General features: G+C 34.1%; 1 protein-coding gene across 8 annotated transcripts in view; it reads right to left on the minus strand.

Moving 5' to 3' along the window:
- Vps13b (vacuolar protein sorting 13 homolog B) overlaps nucleotides 1–15,141 on the minus strand; it is a 535,466-nt gene that overhangs the window by 477,976 nt on the left and 42,349 nt on the right. For all 8 annotated transcript variants that reach the window (XM_048359303.1, XM_048359299.1, XM_048359305.1 and 5 more), the window contains exons 6-8: nucleotides 9,920–10,101; nucleotides 5,913–6,087; nucleotides 3,849–4,117 (exon numbers count right to left, since the gene is read on the minus strand). In XM_048359303.1, the coding sequence (XP_048215260.1) occupies nucleotides 3,849–4,117; nucleotides 5,913–6,087; nucleotides 9,920–10,101 (626 nt within the window). The remainder of the gene's footprint in view (nucleotides 1–3,848; nucleotides 4,118–5,912; nucleotides 6,088–9,919; nucleotides 10,102–15,141) is intronic.

The raw sequence follows: 15,141 nt of genomic DNA on the forward strand, positions 1-15,141 counted from the left end.
CAAAAAAAGAACATTATGAAAATCAGTCAAGAATTTAACAATAATGCATCAGCCTTGACTTTGTAGTTGACAAATGCATAGCATAACAGCAGAAGAAACTAAGTAAGTAATCCAAAGCTAGTCTGGGCAGAAAAGTCCTTGAGATTTCATGTCCAATTAACCAGCAAAATTGTCAGACAAGATATGTGGCTCAAGTTGTAGAGAGCCAGCTATGAGCAAGAAAGCTGAGTAACAAGGTTAGCTTCTAAGTAATTTTACATACAGCTACACAGTACTTCTAGAGAGTTCTTACACTAGTTTCCCAACATATAAAAGAATGACTGACTTCCAAATGTATGTATGGACATAATTTTTAATTGATTTTGGCAATACTAATACTCATTTCACTAAATATTTAACAGCTCTACCATTTGAACTGTGCTCTCATGTTTATGATTTAAAGGAATCTTAAGTAATTTTGTGAAATAATCTAGTGACACATGAAAAAAAAAAGAGCTAAGCAAGAGCTGAGGCCCTGAGTTCAAGCCCAGTACTTGCACATACACACATATACACACACAAACACACACACACACACACTTTAGCTAAAGAAAAGTTACTAAATCAAAATTGAAATTTTAAATCTGTTTTATATTTATATTGAGAACCAACTAATAATTCTCATTTTCTATATACTATGCTTCTCATATAACGTAATCCCTTATTTCTTGTATGTTTCTAGTACTGGAATACTCGAAGTTGCTATTTTAAAGTGAAATTCTTAAAGATAAAACATTAAAACAAGGTTCAATTTTTTAAACTTGATCACCCCTCAGCTGCCTACAATTACTGCAGAAAAAAAGCAATTAATTGATTAAAAGGACTGAAACATTACAAGAACAATTTTAAACATTATTGGAAAAATGCTACATTTAATTTGGCATGATTCTTGTTGGACTCATATCAACTGTTCAAAATGCTAATGTAGAAACATGACCTTATTTTCTAACCAAAATATGAACCACAAATTAATTCCAAACATTCTTCAAATCCAAGCCGAACAATGAATTTTCCTCCTAAACATAAAAATATTTCCCTTAGAGAAATCTTTGAAAAACATGAATGCTTTAAAACTTTATGAAGATGTATTGACCAATAACAAAAAATGCCAAAAAGTCTATAAATATTTTATATGCATATACCTACCTCAGGTGACTCAGATTAATAATTCTAATCATCAATAAATTAATAGAAATTTACTCAAATAATTTCAAATGTAAAAGTCAGCAAGTAAAATTCATCAGAAAAGGTAGAACCTAACTAGTAATCCTTGACTTTAATCACAAACTTTTGTTTGAAAAATAATAGCCTAGACTCCAGAGACCAAAAAGTCTATGGGTAACATTAAAGCTCATAAGAAGTGACTTAAGAAGTCAGCTGCCAGAATACTGACTGGATGTGGTGAGAAGAAAGATAAAAAAAATGTCAAAGTCTCAGTAATTAAGTGGATAACGTTGCAAAATTTAATAATATGTAGAAAATTGGGAGGAAAGGAAGACTACAGAGAAAAATCCAGCATTCTGCTTTGTGTATGTTCAGTTACTATTAGGCATTCAAATAATGACATAATACACACAACGAAGTTCTAAAGCTTATGGTAAAGAGTGGAAACACCAATTTGATACTCCATGAGCATGTTTACATGATAATCAGATTATATCAGTTTGGAGACATGCAGATAAGAAAAGATGATAGGAACAAAGACCAATCCTCTTATATGCCAGTATTTAAAGGTCAAGCAGATTAAGAGCAAGAGTGAATAGTATAAAAAAGCAGTTGGTAAGTAAAAACCCTAACAAAAATTTTACAGAAAGTGTTCATTCAGTCTTTATCTGATGAATATTATGTAGTACAAAATACTATTCCATTGTTTATAGGAGCATTTTTCAAAACTTTCAACACTGAAAAATATGAAATAGGTGATATGGCCCACCAATCTTTCCTTGATGCAGTCATAACCAATTCCCAAGTCATTCTATTCATTTTATATTTCAGTCTTCAGATAACCACATTACCACTGCCATAATTCTTTGTGGTTTCATTATCCACAGAAATTGTCATTCCTAAAGTCTGATCTCTGTTTATTCATCTGCTCTCTCCAATTATCAAATCCACTTGTTTCTTTTCACCTGCATCTTTATTCAAGTGATAGAATGAATACATGGCCAGAGAAAAACAAAACTACAATGACTGGCATGTCTATAAACTCAAGATCACTTTTATCTAGTAGACCACAGTATCTCTAATAAACATATTTACTATATTCAAAGGTCATTTATTTCTCATTTTCCCTGAGATGGCTAATTTTATTCCTTCTCTTCTTTCCTCAAGTCTTCATCTTTCTCCCTCAACTTTATGGTGAGTTAAGAAAACTAATCAAAGATGAAAACAATTAAAAGATAATTTCTAAAAGCCTCTTTACCATCCCATCCACCTAACCACTTACATTCATGAATAATCATTGTCACATCAGAGATAAGGCTCTCCACTTTATATATGTCTGTCTAAATTAGGGAAGGGAAGAGAAGGGGAACATTAAAATGGTGAGACAAAGGGTAAAAGACAAAGAAATGTAATAGCAATACTTACAAGACTATTACCTTGTCTATTATGCTGTAAACTGTAAAAGATAGGGAGTAAGGGAGTAGATAAGGTGGGAGAAAAATGGGGGGTATCAAGTTGGACAAGAAATGTACTCACTACCTAACATATGCAACTATAACCCCTCTGTACTTCACCTTGACAATAATTTTTTTTAATTTAAAAAAGACTCTTCACTCCCACAAGTGGTGCTAACCCCTATCAAATAATCAAAACCATTACTCCAACAATTCTTTCCCTCTGGTATATACCTCTCCCCATTTCTGTAACTCCATTTATGACAAAAATATTTTTAAAGAATCTTCTGTTGGGGCTGGGGATATAGCCTAGTGGCAAGAGTGCCTGCCTCGGATACACGAGGCCCTAGGTTCGATTCCCCAGCACCACATATACAGAAAACGGCCAGAAGCCGCGCTGTGGCTCAAGTGGCAGAGTGCTAGCCTTGAGCGGGAAGAAGCCAGGGACAGTGCTCAGGCCCTGAGTCCAAGGCCCAGGACTGGCCAAAAAAAAAAAAAAAAGAATCTTCTGTTAATTTCTATACTGCCATTTGCATTTTTATAAGTCCCTTATTTTGCAAGGCAAAATATATAGAATTTGAAATTTTAACTACTTATCAGAGTAGAATCCATAGACATTAAGCATACAATGTTGTACAACACTTACACTGTATAACTTTTTACATTGTCTCACCAATTACGAATGGACTCTACACTCGCAATTCTTGTAGTCTTTGAACCTCTGTTCTACATTCTTGCACTGTGAATTTTTCTATTGTAAACACTCAGGAGGCTGAGATCTGGGAATCACTATTCAAAGCCATGATCAGCAGGAAAAGCCATGAAACTACCTATAAGTACTAAAAAAGCTAGAAGTGGAGCTGTACCTCAAGTAGTAGAGTGCTAGCCTTGAGCAAAAAGCTGAGATAGTGCCTAGGCCCTGAGTTCCAGCCTAAGAACTGGCACCAAAAAAAAAAGGAGAGGAAAAAGGAAAAAAAGGAAAGAGAAGATGAGAAGACAAGAAAAGAAAAAAGGAGATGCTCTAAAGATAATAGGAAGAAATCAAATTTCAAATAATCTGAAGGGGATCATACAATTTTATGAAAAATTGTTAAGTGCTATGTTACATCCACTGAGTTCTTAAAATGCAATTAGTAATCAAAATGAAAATGTTAACAGAAATATTTTAATAGTAAGAAAAGGAAAACCTACTTTGAAAGTCACAGTTGCCTTTGTACAGTAAAATCCTACAGAAACAATGGGATCCTTCAAAGTTTGCACTTTCTGCTGATGCATGGTTGATGTAGAGTCATTCCCCAGGTAGTCTTCCTCGCCATCATCATAGCTCACAATTGCAGGCACAAATGACCAAGCCCATGACACCCATCCCTGTGGCTGCTCATCATCTAGTTGTGAATACAACTCTTGGCCTTTGTACTGAGCAGCATACTGCATATCTATTCTTGTTTCATCTTCAGCACCTATCAATCAAAATAAAGAATTTTAAATCAAGAGCTAAGAACATAAAATCCTTTAAAATGCTTCTCCTACATCATACTTCCTAATAAAGTATTAACAAATCATACATCAATTTACTGAAACTAGTTGAAATAAATCATTTAGAATTATCATTCTCCAGGCTCTCTATATTATATTATGTCAAATCTCTTCCTGTAGGTTAGAGTTAATGTTATATGGATGATAAGTTTCTCAACTGTGTATAACTTTAAGTGCTTTAATAAGTACAAAGAATAAGCTACTTCTTTAACATTTCATTATTTTTTTCAACCTAAAAAAAAAAAAAAACCCTGACTAACAAAAATAAAGCTAATACTTTGGAAGACTAATTTTGTTCTTGTCTAACTCATTAAAATAGAAGGGTGCCAGGCATGGTGACTCATGCTTGTAATCCTAGCTACTCAGAAAAAAGATATGGAGGATTGAAGCTGGAAGCCAGTCCAGGCAGAAATGTCTGAGAGACTCTATGTCCAGTTAATCACCAAAAAGTCAGGCTAGAGGCATGATTCAAATGATGAGTGCCAGCCAAGAGCAAGAAAGCTGAGAGCTTGAATCCAAGTTCTAGTACTGACAAAAAAGGTGGGGGGTGCCAAGAGAACGGGTACTTCTCTGAAGAAATAAAGTGGCACAAGTCTGTTTTTCAGGTATTAAAAAAATAAATACAAATATGCCAGTTAACCAGAACCAGACATCAAAGCCAGGTGCCAGTGGATAATACTTGTAATTCTAGCTACTCAGGAGGCTGAGAGCTGATGACCATGGTTCAAAGTCAGGTCTAGCAGGAAAGTCTGTAAGATGCTTATCTCCAATTAACCAGTAAAAAGCTGGAAATGGTGCTGTGGTTCAAGTGGTAGATCCCCAGCCCAGCCTTGAGCACAAAAGCTCAGGAACAGCTCCCAAGCCCTGAGTTCAAGCCCCAAGAGCAGCACACACACATACACACACACACACACACACACACACACACACACACACACAATGCCATAATACATTCATCAGAATGAAGAAAAACACATAGGAACACTACTGCTTCTATAAAGATACACAGCAATTGGAGCAATCATTCCTTGATGGGAATGTAAACTAGAAGAACTATTTTGGAAAAAAGTAGTAAAACTATTTTGATGCTATTAAAGCAATACAGGTAGATGAGGAGACAGGGAAATTACAATATTTTTAAACAAATGGCAAAAGGAACAGACTTGGAAGCTGAAACAAGGAAGTAAACTGAAAAAACAAGCTCCTCTTCCACCATAACTCCTTTTAGACTCTAATTTACAAAACTGGGGAGATCAAAGAGTGGCCCTAAATCTGCCTTATCCTTTGAAATGGTAAAAAGCACTCAATTCTCCATAAAAGAGACAGAAAGATAAAAGGCATGTGGGGGGGAGGGGAAAGAATCCCTAAACCTCACTCATTTTCTCTCTTTTAGGTAAGGCCCACATAACAAGCACCTCACCTCCAAACAATGCTTGAGTATTGCTAGAAGACTTAGACCAGTGTATTGCCAGTGGAGAAAGTAAAAAGGCTATAGGTAAGAGGTACCATTTTGAGTTTTTAACTCTCTTTTCCTGTATGGGAAACAGAAATGTTTCTCTCTCCTCCATTTTTCCCTACTTTAACCTGTGATACTGAACTAGTAGCTAACAACCAAAGTACAACATTTTAGCACATTCAAAAAGCATATAACACAATCTACTGTATTTGTAAAAACATTGTAAGAGCAACAATTCTAAATTAAGTTTTTATTATACTAACCTGTTATGTTTCCTAACATTTCTTTACTGTGACAGGTAGGGTCCTCTGTTTCACCATCTTTAAAATTGCCTATTTCTCCATAGTAAAGAGCAATCCCAAGCTGCATTATACGGATAAACATAGGCAGCTGTTGATCTGTGATAGAAAGTTTTAAACTCTCTACTAAGGTATGAATCTGTATTTTGGAGAAACAAAAACACCAACAAAAAAACATAGGACTCTTTTTAGATAAGTAGATACATTTTTAAAGTCTTACTATAATGTATCAGAAAGCATTGATGCCCCAAACATTCTCATAATTAAGTCAAAATAATATCTATGCTACAATCTTAGAAATAAAGTTTTTTGTATCAATAAGCTTTAGATAAAAATTAGACAAAGTTAAATTATACAGACACAAATAGAATACTTAGAAGATATATTCATATTAGATCCTTAATTATTCTAGAAGAAAAGATATACAACCAATAACTAAAGAATAGTATTTCTACCTCATAATATATAAATACATATTATATATATCAAATCTATTAATAAAGCTTCATGATATCGTGTTAGTAAAAATTGAATCATTCTTACCAATGTTGTTAACTTAAAACAACATAATGCATCCTAAAATTATAAAGGTAAAAAACTATAACTGAGCACAGAAATAATAAGAATGTTGTTGTTGAATATATAAAATCGAGTAAAATATACATTCAACAATTTTTCAGACAAATTTTAAATAATTTAAATATGATAAAATTCACACCATGAAACAGTTAAAAGAAAAAAAATTTTAATTTAATTACTACCAAACAGGATATACTGCATCCAAAGTTCTCCTTAAAGAAAGAGACATCAATGGGGTATAAACACAGTTTCAATGTAATGGTTTCCTGCTGTTATATAAACATGGAATAAAACCAATTAAGCCATAAAGTCAACTTTCTTAGAAGGTTTATTTTGACTAACTGGTATTTGAGTTTCTATGAAACATGAAAAAGAAGTAATGGTAATCATATTTTTAGGGCTCAAGGCAAAAAAATTGTATTATCAAGGGAAGAAATATGTATATGTGGGGGAAACAGCCACAAGTTTCTTTAAACTGACCTAAAAATCACACTTTGAATAAACTATGTAGAGGTTTAAAGAAAATGTGGGTAAAAGGAGTAAAGGAATATGTAATCCTAGCTAAGCTTTGGCACTTGGTCTTTTCTGAGACAGGGTCTTTCCATGTAGCCTAAGCTGGCCTAGTACTCATGATTATTCTGCTTGAGACTCCTCAATGATGGTGGATGGTGGATGTTACCACAGGTAGTTTAAGTAGTTTAAGCTCTGTTATATCTCTTTAAATACTTCATTGGACCAAGAACATCTGAGATAAGAAAGTCTGAGCAAAACCAGTGGTATCAACCTATCCTTAACAAACACATTAAAAGGGTTTTTTTTTTAAGTCAATAAAAAAGGTTAAGGGGCTGGGAATGTGACTTAGTGGTAGAGTGTATGCATAGCATGCATGAAGCCCTGGGTTCCATTCCTCAGTACCACATAAACAGAAAAAGGTGGAAGTGGGGCTGTGGCTCAAGTGGTAGAGCACCAGCCTTGAGTGCAGAAAGGCTCAGGGATAGAGCCTACATCCTGAGTTCAAGCCCCAAGAGTGGCGAACAAAAAACAAACAAAAAAAAATTAAGCCTCAGCAAACAAATGGAAAAAGAACCAGAATGGGTATTTCAACAATCAAATGGCAAGTGAAGAATGGATCTTTAAAAATCCAACTAATATTAGTTATGCTATTTCTTTTGCTCAAAAAGTTGGCAATTTTAAAATATCATATTTAAGGCTACCTAAGTGTATAAACAGCACCATTAATAGGCATGAGTGTATATTATAGCTGAAATCTTTCTTGAAACAATTTTGAAATGCAAATTTTAGACTTACAAGAGTTTAAACTGCTTAATAAAAAATTTATAAGAGGAAAAATACTTCCTAAGACAATCACGTGAGATGTGGCCAAAGTTTTAAAGTGCATATTTTCATTCCCCTGGAAAAATGTTATGTACCCATATAATCTATTTCTCATAAATGTCATTAAATTCAAAAAACACTTAAGCATATGTGAAAAGCTTAAAAAATAATGGAGTATCTAGAGCAATTTGAGAAATCACATGTAAGGTAAGCAAGGAGATTAACCACAATTAACACATAGTTTCTAGAGCTAGGATTAGAACAATGGTAAGCCTAACTCAAAATGGAAAATCTTACATCACAGTATTATTTGAAAAATTAAAAAATAGATATCTGTTGAGCAAAACATGATGCATCTTATATGTAATAATTACAAGCTCCAAAAACCACAGAACAACAACCTTATTTATGTTAAGGCATTTTGCACAATGAAATGTCATGGCTGATCAATTTTGAGAACACAAAGCTATTTATATGCCTGCACCAACAGCAAGTTTTTAAGTTCATTTATTTTTAGATTGACTTCTAATTTAGCCAAATGCTAAAATAGACAATTGATTTTTGCACTATATATATTTCCAGACTGAAATAGATTATATCACTTGTTCAAGGCCAGCCTGAGCAACACAATATACCATATCTCAATATACCAAACCATAAAACATGTTTCAAAGGCAGACATAGTGAAATATGCTTGTAATGGAGAAGTTGAGACAAGTGACCATAAATCCAAGGCAAATCATGGTCATTCAGCAAGACTCTGCTTCATTCATATACACATGTATGTAAGTAAATACAAACATACATACATGTGTGATATATATGTTTATATTTGCATGTGTACATTAAATATGTATGCTAACATATACATATGTACATACATATACAAATTTATATTCACAATTCTCAACCTTATAGCACAGGCAAGCCTAGGAAAATAAGCTCATTTTCCTAAAACAGTATCAATCTTATCATGTGTCAATTCTCTTCTGGGTTTTGCCAAAGAAATCCACTCAAAAGTAAAGGGGAAAAAAACAGATTTAACAACCAAGTATGCTTTATATACACAGTGGGAGGTAAAAGTAAAATACAGGTAACTGAGTACTACCAAGAAAAAAACAAGTGGATTTTACATACAAATATAAAGTATGGCAAAGCATCATAAAAGAAAGTATTTTAATAAAATATAATGTAAAAAAACTGATTTTAATATAGCCACACTCAAGAGGAAATACCACTGTTAGATTCAAACAGTCCTCCTATCAGAGAAATGTGGTAGTCAGAATCAAATAATTCAATAATAAAAATGTATTCCACATTAAAATGTCATTAATAAAATGAAAAGTCACTATGAAAGTTTATCCAAGAAGACAATCTATGAAACTATACTTATTAGAAAATACACCACTAACTTGGAAGAAAGTAAATTTTCACATGCATCAAAAGACATATCCTAGAAAATTCTCATACTATAAAACTTTATTACATTTTGAAACAATCAAGAATCAAAAGTGTGTGTGTGTGTGTTTCACAACTGACCTTCACTATACCCCAGGCTGGCCTAAAAACTCACAATCTCATGTATCAGCCATCCTATCAGAGAAATTACAGATATAGGCAACATCATGTTGATAGCACATCATATTGATAGTTATCTAAGAAAAATAACCAGTTATCATATAATGCTGAACAATTTATAAGGACTCAAATACAAATTACTGATACTCAGTTCACTAAAGATATAGAAATGTTTTGTAAGTGGTACAGGACAATGATCCAGGGCCTACATGAAAAGAGAAGAACCACTATTAAACATAAAAATATCTATATTGGAACACATTATATAAATACACTTGAAACTCTTTTAGAAAAATAAATGGCAAGTGAAGGTGTGGCTCAAGTGATTGAATGCCAGCCTTGAGAGAAAATGCTAAAAATAAGTCACACATATATTCATGAGTTTAATTTCTTCTCTGATTCTTTTCCTTCCAATTAATATGCACAAGAGCTAATAAAACAAAGACAAGCAACTTAACTGCTAGAAATAGAACACTTACTTTAATAATAGATGGCATCTTGGAATTTAGGTTATCATATGTGAAATGCAGGCGAGTTCTGAAGGAACATTTGTATAATAAAGGATCCTGGTAAAATTCTATTTTACCACTGGCATTTCGTTTATCAAGACAAACTGTACAATCCGAGAAATTGATAACCTTTCTCAGCACCAGATCAGTTGCTAAAAAGAAAAGAAAAACATTTTAAGATAGAAAAATAATAATAAACTAAGATTTATTACTATAAATGATATCAAAATGTAGTAAAAATTTACTACTATACGTACTGAAAAATAGTAACTTATTACCATAAGTAGTGACCAAAAAAATCATGGCAGAAAGTAAGATTCACAGTATAGTTAATAAATGTCAGGCTGCCTGCAAATAACTTACGCTTTACTTCCCTTAAAACTTATTCATAAACCAACAGTCTTATTAAACATTCACAATTGTCCTCATTTTTTATATGATGAATCAGAGAGGTCTCCAATTTGCAAGACAACAATAAGGCAAAATTTACTAAAAATTTTACTAGCTATTTCCATCAATAAGATAATAAAGTAATTGAGAGTTCACATCAAAAATAACTTAAAGCTAGGTGCCAGTGGCTCACACCTGTAATCCTAGCTATTCATTCAGAAGACTGAAATCTGTGAAATGGTTCAAACTAAGACTGAGCAAGTAAATCCATGAAATTTTAACCTCCACTTAGCCACCAAAAACCAGAAATGGAGCTGTGAAGTGCTAACCTTGAACCACAAAAAAAAAAAAAAAAAAAAAAAAATTCAGGCCCAGCACCCAGGCCCTCAGTTGAAGCCTCGGGATCGATACCGAAAAAAAAAAAAATAACTTTTTTAAATCAGTCACTACACTAAATTTTATACTACTCTAAATCTAGTCTGTCCAATACAGTGGCAACAGTCATACGGTGCTCTTTAAATTTATACTTAAAGTTACATATACACAGAAATTCAGGTACTTGGTTGCACTGGCCACATTTTGAGTGCTTAGTCTCCATATGCACCTAATGGCTAAAATTAATAAGTGTAAATATAAAACATTCCCAGCATCACACAAAGTTATAGGGGACAACACTGCTATGAAAATAATGAAGAAATTTGCCAATAAGCAGGAACAAAATTAAGGTGATTGGTGTTAAGAAATCAAACTATAAGGGACTGGGGATATAGCCTAGTGGCAAGAGTGCTTGCCTCGTATACATGAAGACCTGGGTTCGATTCCCCAGCACCACATATACAGAAAACGGCCAGAAGTGGCGCTGTGGCTCAAGTGGCAGAGTGCTAGCCTTGAGCAAAAAGAAGCCAGGGACAGTGCTCAGGCCCTGAGTCCAAGGCCCAGGACTGGCAAAAAAAAAAAAAAAAAACTATAAAAGAAAAGTATGTAAGTATGTAAGTAATATTCCTAACAAACACTTCCTAGGTAAATATCAGGACAAAATCTATTTGGCTAGTGTGTGTGTGTGTGTGTGTGTGTGTGTGTGTGTGTGTGTCTGTGTGTGTCTGTGTGTGTCTGTGTGTCTGTGTGTCTGACTGTGTTGGTGCTCATGTCTATGTGTCTTTAAGACAGTGTCTATTTGGCTAGTGTGTGTGTGTGTGTGTGTGTGTCTGTGTGTCTGTGTGTCTGTGTGTGTCTGTGTGTCTGACTGTGTCGGTGCTCATGTCTATCTGTCTTTAAGACAGTGTAGCTCGGCGCTGGGGATATGGCCTAGGGGCAAGAGTGCTTGCCTCTTTTACATGAAGCCCTGGGTTCAATTCCCCAGCACCACATATACAGAAAATGGCCAGAAGTGGCGCTGTGGCTCCAGTGGCAGAGTGCTAGCCAAAAGAAAAAAGAAAAAAAGAAGCCCAGGACAGTGCTCAGACCCTGAGTCCAAGCCCCAGGACTGGCAAAAAAAATAAGAAGGAGAAGAAGAAGAAGACAGAAGAAGAAGAAGACAGTGTAGCTGGAGTTTGGCATTCAACTTGTCACCCTGCCTCTGCTTCCCAAGTGTTGGGATTACAAGCACTTGCCAACAGGCTGGATGGTACCCAGTGTTTGTTTGTTTTTATTTTTTTTTTGCTTTCACTTTGTTTTGGTTTGGTTTGATTTAGGGTTTTGGTTTTTAGGGAGTGTTGAGTGAGGAGGTTGTTATAATGAGGCTTAAATTTAGCACCTCCTACTAGCTCAAAGCATGATATTAAATCTTGAGCCATGCCTCTAGACAATTGGTGTTCATTATTTTTGAGATGGGGTCTCACTTGAGCCCAAAGCAAGTCTGTGCCCCATATAACTACCTTAGGATTCTCAATAACTATGATAACAAGTATATCCAGTTCTTCCTTGAGAAGAGGTATAGCAAACTGTTCCTGCTTAGGCTGGCTTCAAACCACAACCTCAACAATCTCGAGGAGCCAAGAAATCTGCAAACTAATTTTACTTTATTCTATGCTATTTCTAAGTATATCCTGGCATCTTTAATAAATTGAGTCTTTTAATTTTCTTTCACTTACATTTCTAAGAAGAAAAAAACATCAAGAATGTGTATATGTTGAAATAGTTAAGTTTTATTGGTAGATAAATCCTGATTGTCTATTTAAAAAATTAATTTACGGTATGTGTATATGTAAAGAAGTTACAGTAAAGTAAATATGAAAGCAACCTTAAAAACATTTCTAAATATTTTCTTCCCAATCTTAATTGACATTTGTTGTTTCCTCCTACACACTAACTCTTATCCCTCATCTGTGATCCTGTTTTGAAAAAAAAAAAAAAAAGATATGGGCTGGGAATATGGCCTAGTGGCAAGAGTGCTTGTCTCGTATACATGAGGTCCTGGGTTCAATTCCCCAGCACCACATATACAGCAAACAGCCAGAGGTGACACTGTGGCTCAAGTGGCAGAGTGCTAGCCTTGAGCAAAAAGAAGCCAGGGACAGTGCTCAGGCCCTGAGTCCAAGACCCAGGACTGGCAAAAAAAAAAGATATGAAAACAGCTAGGTGCCGGTAGCTCATGCCTAGCTACTTAGGAGGCTGAATCTCAGGATCACAGTTTGAAGCCAACCTAGGCAGGAAAGCCCATGAGACTCTTATTTCCAATAAACTACTCAGAAAAAGCCAGGAGTGGTGCTGTGGCTCCAATGGTGGAGTCATTGGTGGAAAAAGTTCAGGGACAGAACCCAGGCCTAGAGTTCAAGCCCAAAAGGCAAAAGAAAGAAAAGAAAATAGCTTCTTTTTTATTCTTAATAAATATTTCTAATAATTTTTAATGTGAAATCTAAAACAAAGTGAAGGTAAAGGTAAACAATTTGGTCAAATGTTATATACACTTTTAAAAAATAGAGTTGTATAACAAACTCTGGTCATCTTCCTGAAAAGGGTATGTTCTTACCCACTATATTAAAGAAATGTGATCATATTTCAAAGATACTCTAAAAAATTATTCTTCCAAGCCACAATCTAGTGACTCAATAGATAACATGTCTGATTACAAATCGGAAAATGCTTTCAGTGGGACAGCCCTGGGTTCAATTCCCCAGGACCACATAAGCAGAAAGCCAGAAGTGGCAAAGTACTTGTCTTGAGCAAAAAGAAGCCACGGACAGTGGTCAGGCCCTGAGTTCAAGTCCCAGGACTGAAAAAAACAATAAATAAAAATAATTGAGAAAATAATGTCTACTGAGGATAAATGATTTAAACAAGATAATTAATGTAGAAGATGTAAAATCAGCTATGGCAGCTACTATTGTACTGACTTCATCAGTACCATCATCATGGGATTTTTACATGTCATTTATCCTATGTCATTTTTCACAACTACATCAGCACATTAACAGTAATGATAATTCCCATTTTACAAATGATTCATCCAAGATTGCAATAGGTTAATAGTATGAGAAATAGTCAAGATTCTGAAAATCCAAAACTGTTTCAAATTCACTATAAATTTCTCAAGTTTATATTTGTATCACTCCTGCACATATTAAATATTAATACAACTTAAGTTAATAAACATTAATCATTAATTAAAGTATGATTACTATTTGATTAATTAAATATTATTGGCACTGATTGATATTAGTGTTAATAAATTAATACTGAATCTAGTCTTCACCTAAAAAAATCAACTCATATATAATCAATTGCGTATTACCCAATTTCTAGCCATTTTCTTTCTCTTACACTTCTAGCCTTTTTATGGAATATTTCTTTCTACAAGGGATAAGAAGGAAGCATTAGCAATGTATCAGAAGTATTAGCAATGTTTCAGAAACATGGGCTATTGCATACACTCTAATGTAGCACAACATAGCTGCAAGATCAACATTAATCTCCATTATCTATAAAGACTGAACAAAAAACTGAAGCTATAGTCCAGTTCTGCTAGCTTCTAGTTCTACACTTTTACTAGACAAGTACTCTTGACACTCAACTTCATTTTTCCCTAGCCCTTTTACTAGAATTTAAGATAAATAAGTAAATAAATGAAAGGAAATTACAGATGGAGTTGGGAAAAATTAGAAAAAAAATGAATGAAAATAATAATAGTAATTCATTTCAGACACTGACAGTACCCTTTGTAACTTCTTTCTGCATATTAACTTATTTTATAAAAATAAACTCAGAAACTGAAATAATTCACCCAAAGTCGTATGCATACTAAGGCAGGCAGAATTCAAATTAAGAGTTAGTACCTTCAGCAAATACTTATGATGAAGGGTGACATTGTCAAAAAAAAATGTACTCATGACCTGATTTATGTAACTGTAACCCTTCTGTATACCACACATAATGACAATAAAAAATAAATACTTTTATAAAGAAATTTCAAGCAACCAAAAAAAAGCCATGACCAGTCACACCTTTTCAGCATATGCCCTTTATTTTCCAAAAGCTTCATTCCTTACCAGATCAGAGCATGTACCAACAGATGCTATGACTTATTTAGTATCTCTCCTGATAAACTTAAGCAGATACACTGGCTAACATAGGGAATACTAGTCAAACAGTAACCAGTGATCATTTTTAAAGTTGCATCATGATCATCACTTACTAGGTCTTCTAAAATAAACAGAAGAAAGCAGCCAATAATAGTTAAAAGAAGCTTCTACATAATCAAAAAATTCAGAGCCTATGAACATAGATTCTATGACCCAGCAACCCCGCTTTGGGGCATTTACCCAAAGGATTATAAGCAAGACCACACTAAAGCTACTAATACAACT

The sequence above is a fragment of the Perognathus longimembris genome, chromosome 12 (assembly GCF_023159225.1).
Source record: "Perognathus longimembris pacificus isolate PPM17 chromosome 12, ASM2315922v1, whole genome shotgun sequence".
Classification (NCBI taxonomy): domain Eukaryota; kingdom Metazoa; phylum Chordata; class Mammalia; order Rodentia; family Heteromyidae; genus Perognathus; species Perognathus longimembris.